The following is a 17,375-nucleotide window of genomic DNA, read 5'->3' on the forward strand; positions in this document are numbered from 1 at the left end:
AAAGAGAGAAAGGGAAGAAGGAGAGAGAAATGGAGAAAGTGAAAGAGAGAGACAGAGAGAGAAAGCAGGAGGGAGGGAGGGAAAAGAATTGAAATGTGAGGTGATTTCTGTGTATTTTCCAGAGTATATCACCAATCTCCTGAGGCAGCCTTCCAAAATAGCTCTAATTATTAGGGAGTTCTTCCTTAGACTGAACAAGAATTGAGCCTTCCTCTAACTTGCACATATTGTTGGAGGCTTGTTGAATTGGGCTAGTCCTCGAACCATGTCATGCAGAATGTGCAGATCCCTGTGGGACGAGCACACTTAGCAGATGTCACCTTGTGTTGTTAGTGACCTTTATGGTCCTCTTTCATCTTGCCAATTGTCAGACCTGGAGAGCAGAGGACCTTTTTGTCTCTCAATGCTTAGCACCATAAAATGATGATGAATAAGATAAAGAAATATAGCATTTACCCTTAAATTGGCTCTCATACCATTTCAAGTTGAACATAAATGACAGACCAACTTCAACTTGTTGACTTGAATTTTGGGGTTTTGGTTATATCTGTTTCCTCACTCTCAAGGAGTTCAAGACTGCAGGGGCTTTAGAAATTTGAGTCATCTATAATTCAGAAATGGATCGGGCTCCTCAGTATTGTTATTGCTGGGCAGAGGAGGAGGCATTAGGGCACTAATCATGAACCCTAGTCCCTCTCTCAGTACATCACTGGGACTTGCCAATTCCTCCTCATTTGTTCTATTATAAACATTGTCTCTCTGTCTCCATCTCTGCTTCTGTGTCTCTCATTGTCTCTCCCTCCCCTAGCCTCTCCACCTTCTCACCCTCCACTTATGCAGTCATAGAATCACTCAATTTAACCTAACATGCTCTCCTCTCTCAGTTCACACTCCTTCCATCACCATATATAAAGGCTGGTTTCTTTTACCTCATCTCTAACACCAGCATCTAGGATACATCTTAAATAGGGTCTGAAAATACCTGAAAACTTCTGGCAGCTTCAAGCCCCCATAATCTTGTGTACACAATTGTTTCTATGTTTTCCCTAGCGATTCCTAGACTATCCCAGTTGGTTTAGTCATCATAGAAAGCTAATAACATTAGCTATCATTAACATTAACATAGACCTTCAAGGTTTGCAAAGCCCTTTACAAAATACCTCTCATTTGATCCTTACAACAACCAGGTAGGTGCTATTGTTATCCCATTTTATAGTTGAGAAAATTTTAGGAAATAGAGGTAAATTGACTTGCCTGGGGTCATCCAGCTAAGTAAATGAATGAGTCTGGATGTCCAGTGCTCTATCCCCAGAGACACTTAACCATCTCTAGAGATACCTCTTGGAACATCAGAACTGGTAAAAGACTTACTCATTTAGTGTAATTCCAACATTTTAGAGATAAGGGAGCTAAGGGTTCAGAAAGTTAAAGGGACAAGAATAGTGTCATGCCATTCTTAGTGAAAGATCTGTCCCCTGACTCCCAGGTCCAGAACTATTTCTATATACAACATATACTTTAAATGTCAAGAAAACCTTCTACCTTGAGGTCTCTTGAAGGTGACTAGGTATTAACCCATTAATTCTCTATAATCTCTGATGCAAGAAAAGAAGAAATTGTCTTTGGTTTGAGAAGAGAGAAATCAGAGCCAGAGGGAAAGTGATTTAACATAGAGTTGCCATATGCATTTTGTCCTTGTTTACTTCTTCCTTTCAGAGTGAAAGGAAAAACACACAAAGATCTATTTTGTTAGTCTTCTGCATATACCCATATATGTTCTGTTGTCTCCCCAGTTAGACGGTAAGCTCCTTAAAGGCAGGGTCTATTCCTCATTTATCCTTGTATCCTCCTTCCCCCTTGGACTGACAAAATGTCTGGCACATAAAGGCACTTGACAAATCCTTGTTGATTGATGTCAAAATATGCACACCTTTAACCAGGAATGTGACATTTTCAAAAACAAAATGCCCATTTTTCATTCCATGTTTCTTATCCAAAGTGTCTATCTACTCACAGTTTCTTCTCTAATGCTAGCATTCACTCTGTGATTGATTTAAGTTTAAGTCTTCTCATGGATCCTGTTAACATTCTGGCATATAATAACAGCCATAATTATTAATAAACCCTAACTATAATTGTGTAATTACCATATCAGAATGCTTCTCACAGTAAATTTAATTTAGAATGCAGCTATGGGATAGACTTGGTACACCTGAGCACTTTCAAAGACCCCATGGCTCCCACAAGATGAATGAAATTAGATTATCTTCATGGTGTCCCTTGAATGGCAAGGAAACTTTTGAGGAATACAAGAATAAAGGGATAATAGAACAACCTTCTCATGCCATCATAGGAAGAAGCTCTGCCTCAAATGTTTCAAATAGTCCCTCATGAATAAGCTTTAAATATCAAAGGGTTCAGTCTTTCTTTCATCAACTCAGTTCCTCCATTCATAGTCAAAGGGACACCTCCTTGGGAGTAGAAAGATTCTTTTGACTAAAGGCTGCTTTGTCTCTTCTGGTCATTCATAAGAAGGGAGTGGAGGAAGCCCTGTAGTCTTGTGGAAATCACCTGGCCTTTAGGGGACCTGGGTTCTGTTTCCATTGACCTTGGAGAAATCATTGTGAACTTTAAAACTACTCCACCCTACTCAGACCATACTTTAGGGGAAGATAAAGTTGTAATCTCCTGATTGTAACAATGGAGATACTTGGTCTAACAGAATCAGGAATGTCTTATGAACTTTACATTGTTCCACCCTACTTAGTCTAACAAGCTCAGGAATGTTTGCACCCATACTTAAGGATCAAGTATCTAGGAGGATGGCCTTTGATAGACATGTGCAGAAACAGCTGACAGACCCCTGGGCTTTCCTAAGTCAATCTAAGCTACCATTGGAACAGATAAGATGCAGGAAAGTGACGTAAAACTGTCTATATAGGGCACGTCACTTCCTCTCTTCAGTATCTTTTCCTGGAGAGGTAGATCTGGCTGGTGACTTCCTGTGAGCTGCCTGGGTGCCAGTTCAATCCTGGAACTCAAGCCTGGAGGAGCTCCCTCAGACAGCTTCCTTGAGATAGTCTCATGGTGAGTGATAAGACTGACTTCCCTTTCCCTTATCTCTCAGGGAAAGCCCCCTTGGCCAAGGCGTTTAACTCCTGCCTGGCTCAGCCTGAGCCGAAGCAGTTTAAATTAACTCTTTCCTCTCTCCCTTTTTTCTCCTTAATTCCTTCTCTCTCTAGTAATTAAAATCCCATAATTTCCAGATGACTTGGGTATTTTATTTGGGATATGCCAAGGCGACCAATAATTAAATATAGTTTAGGTCGCAATGCTAAAAATTATCCTTACATCACTGAGACTCTCTGGTCTTGCATTTTTTCATCATAAAATGTAGTGGGTTGGATTAGATCAGTGGTATCGAAGTCAAACAGAAATGAATATTGCTTAGAAAACTATACTTAACATTATCTATGTCATATTTTTATTTATTTCATTCAATATTTCCCAATTACATTTTAATCTGATTCTGAAGTTTGGCATCTCTGGACTAGATGTCTTCTAAGGTCCCTAAGGTTCTGTGATCCAACCCAATCAGTCCAACCTAAGAAGAATTTATTAAGCTCCTGCCATGGTGGCAGGTTCTGTGCTAAGGATTGGGGGAAAAAAACACAAAATAAAAGAATTCCTGCCTTCAAAGTAGATCTTCTGCTGGGGGTCAGAGGCTAAAACATGAAGAACAAACAAGAATATGATTATTTGAATTACCATTGGGAAGTGACTTGTGGACCAAGGTGAAAAAAAAAGCCACAGATTCTATAAGGTGGGAAATAGGAGTTTATTATACTTTAGACACATGGCACCACTTGTGGCAAGAAACTGGAGTTGAGAATAGCAAGCAGGTCATTTTTGGCTAGAAATCTATTAATAAAGGTGTCGTGAATAGTTTTAAAGAACTATTCTTTAAAGAACTAAAGAACTAAAAGAAGTTTTAAAGTTCTTTATATTGAAATGAGGGTTTGTAGCAAAGAATGGGAAGAGAATTGGCTCCCAAATTATTCCTGCCTTTTGATACTTGCCACTTGAGATTTCCCTGATCACAGATAATTAAGAGTGGGGTGTCCTCCAAAAACCTATTTCTAAAGAGCAAATAGGACAGGTTAGAGGACATGAAAACTATATACTAAACAGGCACAACAGTGAGTTGTGGGGTCTCAGAGAGGGAGATATGTGTTGCAAATCCTTTAGGAGGCAAGAACCTAATAAAATCATTAAAATAAAATAAATAAAAATTAAAGAAATAATGACCAGGGCAATGACTCAAAAGGCGGTCTTCCTTCTGAGCAAGCTGCCTTTGTTGTAGGTCCAAAAGTCCACGTTCACCTTTGTGAGTTAAATCTTGACATTTCTCATGTGTGAATGATGCCCCCCTTCCCACTTCCATATCAGCAGGAAAACTATTCTTTGGCATTAAGGGGAAATCACAGCAGAGCTATTGGGAAAGATAATTTAGAAACAGGACTTTATCCTTGAAGGCCTGTATTCCATTTATTGAGATTGACAACCCTAAAGAAATTTCAGTTTTGTTTTTCAGACCTCATATCATTCAATAACTGGCTGACCTTCATGGCTCCAGTCTTTTCAGCTTGAATGAAAGCATTCTGCTTCTTCGTAATGTAAGAATCAGGGAGATTGCGCTTCTTGGGAAATCCTGTAAAATCTCTTCTTATGTGGGGCCAGGCAGGCCTCAGACTGGATTATGACAGCCTACCAAATTCCAATACCTTCCCACCCAGGGCAAGTAGAAGACCACTGTATAACTCCAGGGCGGAAGGGTTGTTTGTTGGTTTTAGGGTGGGGAGAGATGGGAGGCAGGAAGGTGAGAAGGATGTTGTTAAGGATAAATGGAAAAACTCAAGAGTGACTTTTTCATAGCTCTGCTCAGAGTGGTACCTCTCACTTAAGGATAAATGGGTCCTATGATTACATTAAAAAAATAACAGCCCACAAAATCAAGAGAAAAAAGGATCCAAGTCTCAAAATAAACCCAAAGTGAACTCAAAAGCAGAGGATGTTTATATTAGTCCACAAATATCATTTACCTATTTTAAATACATCGTAAACAATGTGGAGTTTGTAATTTTGCACATAATTTTTATGCATTTGTTTACTTAAATGTTTTTGGTGGTGGTTATTACATACATGATATTTAAAATTGAAAAAAAGAATAAAAGGGTCCTCTCTGAGCTGTGCAACCTCTCCTGGACAAGTCACTTAATCTCTGGGCTTTAGTTTCCTAATTAAAAAAAAAAGATAGGAGAGAATAAATGAATAATAACGTGATTGCTAAGCTTCCTCACTGAATAAATGTGTATAAAGCACCTGCAATATTATATGTGAGGCAGATGAGGATACAATAGAAACCACATATATGTTAAAGGGATCTATATTAGACTGGGGGGATAGAATGTGTAACCCAATTGTATATGATGGGGATAGAGGATGAGGGAGACAGGCCAGAGGTTTCGTGGGCATAGGGAATTCCTTCTGAGAAAACTCCCTTAATGGATAAACATCCCCAGCTACTCTGAAATTTCTAGTCCAGAGGACAATGAGAAATGGAGATTTCCCCATTGCCCATAGTTAACGCAGATAGGATGGGATTTGTCAGCAACAGAACTTCCTGGCTCCAAGAACAGCTTTCAGTCCAGGACACCACACTGCCTCTCATGCTGCCATGGAGACAAAGCAAAACAAAGTAATTTCAAGGAAGAAGGTGTGCTATTGATAGGGGTGTCAAGAAAGGCTTTGCATACTAGGTGGCACCAAAGTTGTGTTCTAAAAGGAGCAAAGGCTTCTGGGGTGATGTGAAGGAGGGAGCATATTTCAAACTTGGACAAACATCAAGAAGCCGTAGATGGAATTTATTTTTTTTTTAAATCTGTTCATTATGAATGTCTTTTGCTTTCTTTTTTTCCTATTGCCATCCCCTCTCCCTTCTATACCTCTTTCCCTTTCAGACAGCCATCTCATTTAACAAATATTTTTTTAAAGACCAAAAATAAAAGAAAAGGATGAGGGAATGGCAAACCTTATTAGTACACTGAAAAACTCTGACAATATGTGCAACATACTACATGTGTGGACCTCTGCTGAGGGATAGGAGTATCTTCTCATAGCTCCACTTTTGAGCCAGGATTGTTTTTTGTAATTCTGCACCTTTCACTCTGGACTTTTTTTTTGGGGGGGGGGAGAGGGGGATGATTGTCCTTTCCATCAGCCCTGTAGTCATTATGTCTTGTTGGTTCTTTTTGTTTTACTTTGTATGAATTCATATATCTCTTTCCTTCCTTCCCTATATTCATTACACACATCATTTCTATTCTGATTACATTAATTTACCACAATTTGTCTGGCCATTCTCCAGTACATAAACATCTTCTTTATTTCTAATTCTTTGCTATCACACACGCACAAAACTATAATATTTTGGTGTATATGGGGGCTTTTTTCTTATCATGACCTTCTTAGGGTATAAAACTAGTAGTGGAGTCTCTAGATCAAAGGAAGTGAGCATTTTAGTCATTTCATTTGCATGATACCGAATTGCTTTCCAAAATGGTTATACCAATTTACAGCTCCACTAAAAATGCATAGGTGTACCTATCTTATCACAATTCCTCCAACATTGATTATTCCCATCTTTTGTCATTTTTGCAGGATGTGAGACAAAACTTCTGATGAGCATTTCTCTTATTATTAGTGATGCAGAACATTCTTTTATACAGTTGCTGATAGTTTGCATTTATTCTGAGAATTGTTTATTTTGGGTTAAAACTTTGGGTTTTATATGTACCTATAGATATAGATGTAAATAGAGCAACATCTATTACTTGTTTTTCTATTTTGGATAACAACCTCTTATCAGAGAAATTTGCTACAAAGATTTTTTTTTCATTCGACTACTTCCCTTTTAAGCACATTAATTTTGTTTGTTCAGAAGCTTTTCAGTTTAATGTCATCCATGCCATCTATTTTATCTTCTGTAATTGCTTCTATCCCTTGTTTGGTTATGAATACGTCAGAGATGAAATTTCAAATAAGAGGAATAGCTAGGAGTTTCTAACATGATATAATATGCAATGTTCCAACAGGATGAAGAGATCTCTATCATATAATATAAACAGAATCTGAAAATTCGGTGTCAACGCACCTAGTGAGCTGCTTCCCAGGACATTTTCCAAACACCTGACCAATGCCTCAATGTCACTGTCCTGCAAGCACAAAAAGAGAACAGGAGTTGCCATTAGTACTAAAAGATGCATTCAACCTCTGGCCGACTGACACAACAGAGTCAAAGCAAAAATCGTGCCCTTTCTGACCACAGATATTTTCTACCCGTGCTCCTTTAGCAACATGAAGTTTGCCATGACATTCAATATAAGAATTCTATTTGTTATTGACCTGGAGGGCACCACAAGCCCAGAGCAGCTGCGTGTTCGGTGGCTCCTGGGAATCAGGCTTGAAATCAAGGACCACTCTGGGTCCTGAGTCAGTATCAGCTTTCTACCAATAAGGGCTGAAATAGTGCAAGTATTTCCCACCATCTGGGAAGACGAAGCCTCTTAATTATGGCATCTTTTCAGGGCTTGTGGCTGTCACGATGGGAAATTAATATTTGATGATTCACCTGTTTCATTTCAAAGGCAATAGAATATTTCATAGCGGCAATCACTGGCGGGGTCTGTGTTTTTTTTTTTTTTTGCATATACTTCATTTTAATGTGCTCTTCTGAAGCATCACATAACTAGGACTGGGTTCTTCTCTTAATGGTTGATGGAATTTGGGCCACCATTATTCATGCAAGATGGAAAGTGAAATTTAATCCTAACTTATGCCCTGAATGTGGAGTAAAGAAGAGACTGAGGCAAATGAACAAAACAGAAAAGCCAAAAGGAACACAGAGAACCACATTCATGAAGGGACCACTGTGGACACAGAGTATTGGAAGATGCTGTGGGGTTATTTCCCAGTTATTTCTACCCATGTTTAGACTTATAAATTTGCTCTGGCCCATTGTCTTCCAATGGGACACAGATCTTTAAAAAGTATGCAGGAAGAAAGAATTAAAGGGAAAGAGAGATGCAAAGCAGGAAGGTTGGCTTTGCTTGACAGATTGGTATCATGCTAGAGCACTGGGTTGGGTTCATGAAGATTGAGGTTCAGAGATGTTACTTGTTGTGTGACTCTGGGCAAGTCACTAAACTTGTATAAAATGGAAAACATTAATAGGTGTAATCTTTGCCTCACCAGAGTTGTAAAACTCAAATGAAATATTGCATTAAAGTGTTTGGCTAGCTTTTGGGTTCTAAATGTCAGTTATCATAATTGGTATTCTCTGAATTCTCTTATCAGTTAATTATTGTTACTCTGTGAGTTCTCCATGTCAGTTATTATTTATTATTTTTGTTGCTAGTATTCTCTTATTCTAAGTGCCAATTATTGTTATTCTCTTAGTTCTATATGCAGCAATTATTATGGGAGTTCTGTGCATCAATTATTATTGTTGTTGTAGTTACTATTGTAGGTATTCTCTAAGTCCTAAATGGCAGAAATTATCATTATTGTCATTACATGAGTTCTACATATTAGTTAATACTTTTTAAATGGGGAGAGGCTACAAAATTCTGGCCTCAACATAAATTCTAGGTAGAGCAGAGTTGTTAAAATTTGGAAGGACAGAGCCATGGACATGCAGGGAGAAAATAAAGTGAAGACGATCTCTAGACCAAAGCCTCCCTCAGCCAGACCCTTGGGTAACTTTACATTGTCACCTCTTCTGGTGAAAGTGGGATTTTTCTTTCAGAGACTGCATCTCTGGGAATCACACCCTCCCTCCCACTTTTCTGCTTTGGCTTATCCTGGTCTCATGTTCATTGTACAGGATCTAGAACTTACACACTTGCTTTCCCTCCTAATATTGTGAGATACTCCTGGAATACAAACCATACTCAGAAGAGAAAAGAAAGGTACAGTTCACAACCTTCCATCGATACTCTATTTTAAATCTATGGCAAGCTTAGGGCCCTGTTTTTACTGTCCTCCAAGTCTTTAGTACCAACTTTTAATGTCACCTTTCTTTACATTTAGTGCTTTTTCATGGGTTAACTCTAGTTCTTGGAATGCCCTTCTTCCCCACCTCAGGTTATTTTTAGAATCCTTAGATTCCTTCAAGGATTTAACTCCAGTGCCAATTCCTCCTGAAACCATTCCCTGATCTCCTGCATTTATATAGTAAATTTCTCTTCATCTGTTTAAATATAATTTTCACACAGATATGCACATATATATATATAAACACACTGAGTGAGAGATTGAGAGAAAGGGATTGAGAGAGTGAAAGAGAAAGAGGGATTGAGAGAGATTGAGAGAAAGGGATTGAGAAAAAGGGATTAAGAGGAGAGAGAGAGAGAGAGAGAGAGAAACATGGACAGAGAAACCCTTGGAATATTAACAACCTTTTGAAAGGCTCTCCTCATTAAGTCTATCTAGGTCCAGAACCATGGACAGTACCTTGCACTTACTGCAATAAGCATGTTTGTTTGTTTGTTTTTTAAGTTGAAGGAGTTCCTTGACTTCCACCCTTTAATGACAGACTAAACTACTTATCTTCCATCTTTCCTGGATCCTTGAGACAGAATCTTGGTCATATGTGCTCCTTGAGCCTTAATCTAAAGCATCTTTCTTCAGAATCACCTGAAGCCACAGTCTGGTTCCAGTTGCCACATCACTCTCAAAGATTCCTCTGCTGGCCTTGACTCGGTCCATTGCTTATTTTCTTGTAAGCATCTTGAGCAGCACATGTTGGGACCTCCTCAGTTAGCATACTCCTTTCTGAACTCAAAGGGAACCCCAAATTTTTTCCTGAATCTATAGCTTTGCACTATCCTGCCTACTTTTTCTTATCCAGAGAGCATATGAATCCACATGTGTGGTGTGCCAGGCTCAAAAGCACCCCTTAAGGATCCTCATGCCCTCCCATCAGCATTCATATCTCTTCTCTGAAACACACTGTCCCAGATACATTTCTGCACCTGTTATTACATTTCAATTCTAGGCTCAATATACTCCCACATCTGCCATGATTTTCTGTGGCACTTTTATATGATGCTGCTGCTATGCACAAAAATCTATACATCTAACTTTCTCACACTCAGATTTCCCCTTGGATTCTTTCTAAGAAGTTGCTTTACTATCTACCCACTTGCCCTGCATAACTTTCTGGGGGAAGTGGGAGGAAGGAGGGTGGAGTGTAGAGTTTGGTGGGAACACTGAATCTTGGGTTCAATTTCTGCCTCTGAGGCTCACTAGTTGTATTCTGTTGGCCAAGTTGCTTATATTCCCTTGGCCTGAGTTTTCTTTTTTCTCATCTGTCAAATAAGGGAGTTCTACTTGATGGTCTCTAAGGTTCCTTACAGCTCTAAATCTGATTGCTTGAATGTAATTTTTTAAAACGACTTTAGGTACAGATTTACAACCTTTTAGGGAAGTTAGAGGATTTGTTGAGCACTTGGGGACTTGAGTCAGGAAGATTCATCTTTCTAAGTTCCAAACCTGCTTTAGACATTTCTTAGCTCTTTGATTCTGGGCAAGTCACTTAATCCTGTTTGCCTCAGTTTCCTCATTTGTAAAGTAAGCTGGAGAAGGAAATGGCAAACCACCCTAGCATCTTTGCCATGAAAAACCCAAATGAGATCATGAAGAGATCGATGAGATTAAAGAACAACAAACATTTTAGAGTTGAATTAGGTTCCCTTTAAAAAAATTCCTTTACATTTTCAGAAATGGCTAACATGGGAAATTTTGTCAGATTATATAGCTATGTTTTAAGAAATTTATTGGGGTGGGTTGTATATATGCATATTTGTTTTTATTTGCTCAATGTGGCAAGGGGATCATGGGAGAGACAGATTCATTAAAAATACTTATTACTTAAAATGACTTTAAAATACAGTATCAACTTACAGACAAGAAAATCCGATTTTTACCAATCCAAGAAACATTTAGGAAGACTTAACAACTTCCTGGGAATTGAGTCTCCTAGTGAAGGGCATCTAAAAACGGCGTGACTAGTTTTTGGCATACTGGGTGAGGTAGGTTCATGCAGAATAGCTTTGGAATGAGAAAAAAAAGTTTTTGGAATCACTTGTGGGTATCACATATAGAAAGGAGGACCCAAGTCAAATGCTGGGTTAATTTTGCTATTAAAATGCATGCATTTAATCTCTCCTTCGATTTAATTGTTCACCTATGCAGAAAAGACTGAAAGATGGCTACTGTCTATCTATAATGGAGGTTAAATAGAGAAATGGAACTATCCCTTCTTCATAATGTGATCACTGACTGCACTGACCTATTCTGATGAAGTGGGGGTGCAGGATGGTAGATTCTCAGTCTCATTTCGTGTGTCATTGATAATAAGGAAATAGGCACAGAGCTCTAAGAAGCCCTACTGAGCTCCATTCTTCAGTCAGCTTTGTGCCATACAGTTCAAGGAGAGAAAGGAGACATTTACCTAATTATCACCCTCTTTTTAAATTTCTTCAAAATTTTCTAGGACAGATTGGGATGAGAGCACCTGGATTTTTGTTTTCATTCAGATCTGCAGAGTATTTACTGACAACCCTGATGTATTCTGATTCAGTCCAACATTGAATATAGTTGAATTCCCTCAAATGCAATGCCTAGTGCTAGGGCCCTGAGGACACAAAGTTAAAAATGATACAATCTCAGAATTTAAAATCTAACAGGGGAGGAAAGATGGTCACACAAATAATTATGATGCAGAGCTAGCAAAGGAGAAGTCCAGGCAAAGTGCTAAGAAGCATTGGAAATAGGGAATGATTATTTCTAGCTTGGTGTGGCAAGGTAGAGGGAGCAGTCAGAAAAAGCTTATAGTCAGTGCACCCGAGCTGGGCTTAAAAGAAGGAAGAGGCTTTAACAATCAGAGATGGTGGAGAGAGGAGTCCTTTCTAGGCATGGAAGGGGGCATGACAAGAAGATGGGAAAGGGCAGATCAAGAACAGAAGGTAGTCTGGTGTAGCTGGGAAGTGGAACACAAGAAGAGCCATTGGATGGATGAGTGGCTAGAAGGGTAAGTCTAAGTCATGACTATGGATGACTTGTACACATTATTCCCTAGGAGGAGGGGAACTACTGGGTGCAATAAGAATGGAAGGAGAGAATGTCCTCAAAAGATATTGGGGAATAGGAATAAGCAGATCTTAGAAAATGACTGGAGATGGGTGTTGGGTAGAGGAATAAGGGAAGGAAGGAAAAAGGGAATCAGAGATGACTATGGTTTTGAGCCAGTGATTGAGAGATTAGTGAGAAAAATTACGAAAGGTTAAGGGAGGGGGCAGCTGGGTGACTCAGTGGATAGTGACTGGAGAGTGGGTTCAAATCTGACCTCAGACACTTCCTAGATGTGTTACTCTGGACAAGTCACTTTAACCCCAATTGCCCAGCCCTTACTGCTCTTCTGCCTTGGGAATATTTTTTAATATCAGTTCTAAGATAGAAGGTAAGGGTTAAAAACGAGTTAAGGGAGGAAAGTTAAGGTTTGGGGGGATTACAATGAGTAATGAACTTAAGCAGAACTTGATATCCAAATGAAAATATATGTGCCAGGAAATACTGGACTAAAGCTCTGGGAAGGAATTTGGGAAAGATAAAATTTGGAGTCATCTGCCTAGGGAAGATAATTGAATCCATTACAGTTGACAAGATGACTAAGACAGTGTAATAAGAGGATAAAGTAAAGAATATTGGTAGAGATCTATATTTAAGGTGGAGGGCTGGAAATGAGAAATTCACAAAGGAAACTGAAGACATAAAAAAGTGGAAGGAAAATAAGTAAAATACCATGTTATAGAAGTCAAGAAGAAAAAATAACAAGAAGCGGTCAACAATGTCTTGTGTTCAAGAAAAGCTATAGAAGATGAGAATAGAATAAAAGACCACTGAACTTGATAATTAAAAAAATCAATGAAAATATTAGCTTAAGAAGAATGTCAGAGACAGAATCAGAAAATGAAGAATTAAGGGATGAGTGGTTGTGAGGAATGAAAGCAGTTAAGTATAGACTACTTAGATACCTTAGTGTGAAGGAAGAGACATAGACAATAGTTTGAGAGGTCAGGAAAGTAGAAGGAAGGATTGCATCCTATATACATGTGTGGCTGTCTTCCTTATTTAATCCTCATTTTTAATAATCCTCATATTTTAAATAAGGATGCCTTTGACCTTATCTTGAAATGAGTTTCTGAATTTGCTATTTTTCTAACTTAGAATAATTTAAATCTGATATTTCATCACCCTGAATGAAGTAGCCAATAATTCATAGAATCTTAATTATGATTAAGGTTATATGGCTATGCTTAAAAATGCAATGAACAATTAACAAGTTAAAGGTTATTTGGGATTTGAGACTTAGACACCAAAGCTTTTCCCACAAAGACCTGAGAAAATGATTCCTGTCCCTAGTTTGCTGAATCAAATAGTTTAAGAGACTTGAATTCTATTCTCCATCACTGTAAGGTTTACCAAAAATTACATCAGAAATCTGTTTTTTCAAAATTGATCTAGGATTAGGTCATATTAAAGAGACATAAACACAGCCTAGAGTTGGACCTCAACATCTCTCTATCTAGCAGTCTTTTTTTACAGAGAGGGAAAGAGATGCTCAAAGAGATAAAGTATCTTGCTCAAAGTTTTATAGCTTTTAGAAGTAATGGAGAGAATGAGCCATCCTCTCTAATAATTTTTTTAGGAGCAAGATATTCTATTCTTTTTGAATAACAACAGGAGACCAAACTTGCCAAGATTCCTTTTTTAGCAACATAGTCATGGAATGTTAGAGCAAGAAGCAAAAATAGGCTGTGTTTGGCATGAAAGGATCTGATTTCAAATGTGGACTCTTGTCATTTGCCAACTGTGTGACCTTGGGGAAATCCCTTATCTTTCTGGGTCTCAGTATTCTCATTTGTAAAATGAAGGCATTGTACAAGATAACCTCAAAATCCTGTCCAGCTCTAAATCTATAGAGCTACAATTCTACAAGAAAGAATAAGCATTTCAAGAGTGAAAATACTGAAGCCCAAGAAATGAGGATTTCTATCCAGGGTCACAGAGGATAGACTGCCAGACTTAGATTCAGGAAGATCTTAGTTCAAATCCAGTCTCAGACACTTAAAAGCTGTAGGACTTTGGATCAGTTACCTAACCTTGGTTATCTCAGTTTCTTCATCTGCAAAATGAACTGAAGAAGGAAATGGCAAACTAATCGAGTGTCTTTGCCTAGAAAATCCCAAATGGGATCCCAAAGAATTGGGCATGACTCGAACAACTGAACAACAAAATCCAAGGTCACCCAAAGAGAGATGGGACTTAAACCCAAAATATATGTTATGAGGATTAAATATAAGGAACCCTAGCACCATTCATATCATCTTTACATTTACTTTTTAAAAAATCAATACTTAAGTGACATCCCAATAATAAATATGTAACAATTTTGCTACATAAACCTAAAAAAATCAGCCAGCTTGACCAGTTCAGTACAAAATTGTATTATGCTCATGGTATGAACACATTAGCTACACACAGACTTGCTAAAACGATGAAAATGAAATCAGCTGATTAATACCACCCTCACCTCAATCAAAAATCCCATTAAAATGGAGACTACACATCATCACCTGAATTATATTTTTTATTTTCAAATTCTGAAATCTTATTTTAATACTAATATTAAAGAGGAATTCTGAATCCATTGCACATCTCACTGTTTTCCTAGTCAACTTAGTGCCAATGCAATTAGCAAATCCATACTCCCTGCAAAAATGCAATCTTTAAATCATGAGGGAGTTAGAAGCCTAGAAATAGCATTGTTTAATTTTTTATAGGTTTATAGGGTTATAGCTACAGAGCGAGGAGGGAGCTTAAAGATTCTGGTCTTAGAATCACAGATCTGAAGCGAAAAAGAATGAGCCAAGGTCAAGGTCATCTTCAAAGAACAGAAGCTCAGACCTTTGAAATCATCTACTCCAGAGGTTCTTAACCTTTTTTGTTTCATGGATCCCCTTCGGAAGGATGGTGAAACTTGTGGACTAACATTCAGAATGATGATTTTTAATGAACAATATAAAACATATAGGAATATAAAGAAAACCTATTATATTTAAATATATCAATTATTTTGAAGCAGTCTATAAATAGGAAGATTATAATAATAGGTGGTCTAGTGATGTATCAGTTATAGTAATTTCAAGTGTAAATGATATTTTCAGATATCTGCAACAATTGTATTGTGACATGAAAATATCTGTAAATTCTATTAGTAATAAAGTTGGTTGGGTTAAGGTCATATCGATGAGTTTGTTTCCTATATTCATAATGGAAGGAAATGCTAAATTTAAGTTAGAAGTTAAGGAAAATAAAGCTGCAATTTTTTCCCATCCAGGTTCAAGGACTCCCTGAAATCCATTGGGTTAAGATTCTCTGATCTAGTCTAACCCCCTTATTTTACAGATGAGGGTGCTGAGAGCCAGAGAGGCTAATAATTTGTCAGAGGTCATTAAGTTACAGAACCAATATTGGAACCCAAGACCTGTGCCTGCAAGTGTGGTAGCCTTCCTACTGTACCACACTCACTAACAGTAAGGAGCTTAATAGATCAGATTGTCAAAAGTACCTCCTTGATTAAGCACTTAGTTTTGAGTAAAGATGTCAAACACAACGTCTTACCCAAAATGGATGAAAATATCATCACAAAATATTTTAAAAATGCAAAAATAATATATAATATTATATAGTTTTCTAAGTCATTATTGGAGGAGATGCCAAACCACTCCAGTATCTTTGCCAAGAAAACTCCAAATGGGATCATTTAGTCAAACACAATTGAAGAAATCAGCATGTGACCTTCTGGGATCTTTATGTATGGTTCGGTGACATGTTTAACATTACTACTATTTTAGAGAATACAGTGATCAAAATTGAGTTAAAAATGACATTCCTTAATATCTACTCAGATTCTGGCTTATTTATGGACACAAAGCATTCAACTGGCAAGGCTTGGAGCCCTATATCCCACATTTAAATTCAGTATCTTGTTTAGAAAACTGAAAAGCAGAACAATTTGGGACAATGTAGCTTTGGACTGCCTTAGAAGAACAGATTTCATCTTGTACCTATTAATGTCGTATGGACATAGCAAGATGCTCTTGGGTGAGTACCACATTGGTCTTTCGCTGTATTCAAACACAAATGCAAAAATTTTAAAGGTGAAATGATAATGGGGTCCAATAAACATTCAAACACTGATGTTTGTTCTAAAAAAATTTAAAGGCTCAACAACTACATTTAAGCTAAATTTATTTCTATTTTGTCATCCTGAAATGAAAATTTTTGCTTATAAATTGTTTTCATTATTAATGTATTTAATATCAACAAAAACAAATCTGATAAGTTAGGAGTAAAGAATTACATAAAGCCTTTAGCATTTCACAGTGTAGAACCAAATGAATTAACAGCAAATATTTTTTAAATACTTTTATCTTGTGTCCTTTCTAAAATGAAATTTCCACTTAAATTTTCCATTCAAATATTTTGTTCTGCTATAAGGGAACCTATGATTTAATTAAATCTCCTCCTGAAGCTGTTGGTAGCTATCTGAAATTGTTGCCAAGAGCAACCTGTATCTAAGTATCTCAAGGACTGCATTTTTTGTAAATCAAGTGAGAAATGAGCTCCCCCTATGTGAGGGGTTGTCACCATTGATCCTTTTAAAGTGCTAAGTGTAAAACAAAAAACAATAAAAAAGGAGAGAAACTCAACCTTGAGGTCTGTATATCTCCCAAATATAAAGATATCTTATATCTTTCCATGTATAGAAGGAAAAAAATCATAGAAAAGGGAAGGAGAGAGACAAATAAACTGTATGTCTCTCCCACTCCCAATCCCCATCCCTGGAAGCTTCTTCCTTCTGCTAGGAAAGGAACAGTTTGGAAGCCTTTTAGTTAGAAAAGCTGGAAGGTCTTTGCGGATGATTAATCTTACAGATGGAGGGGTGGGGCTAAGGCCAAAACTTTGGGTCAATTTTTCACATCCTTTTAAATAGGAAAAAATTTTTCTTTTTGATGATAAATTCAGATATAGAAAGAATAGAGAAAAATTGAAGTACTTTAAGATTTGAAAAGTTCTTACATCTATTATGTCATGAGATAATGTACATCATCTTAAATGAGATCTTCATCAAATTGGAAAAGAGATATTAATCCCTTTTGTGACATGGACCCCTTTGGCAGTCAATC

The 17,375-nt window shown here is 37.5% G+C and overlaps 1 protein-coding gene across 13 annotated transcripts in view; it reads right to left on the bottom strand.

The window, feature by feature from the left end:
- The window catches only part of NEK11 (NIMA related kinase 11), a 388,343-nt gene that overhangs the window by 153,843 nt on the left and 217,125 nt on the right, over window positions 1-17,375 (bottom strand). For all 13 annotated transcript variants that reach the window (XR_001625257.2, XM_056800246.1, XM_056800248.1 and 10 more), the window contains one exon: window positions 7,214-7,274. Coding sequence is in view for 12 of the 13 variants with exons in the window: in XM_056800246.1 (XP_056656224.1) it covers window positions 7,214-7,274 (61 nt within the window). In the remaining variant the exon portion in view is untranslated. The remainder of the gene's footprint in view (window positions 1-7,213; window positions 7,275-17,375) is intronic.

The sequence above is a fragment of the Monodelphis domestica genome, chromosome 5 (assembly GCF_027887165.1).
Source record: "Monodelphis domestica isolate mMonDom1 chromosome 5, mMonDom1.pri, whole genome shotgun sequence".
NCBI classification, from domain to species: domain Eukaryota; kingdom Metazoa; phylum Chordata; class Mammalia; order Didelphimorphia; family Didelphidae; genus Monodelphis; species Monodelphis domestica.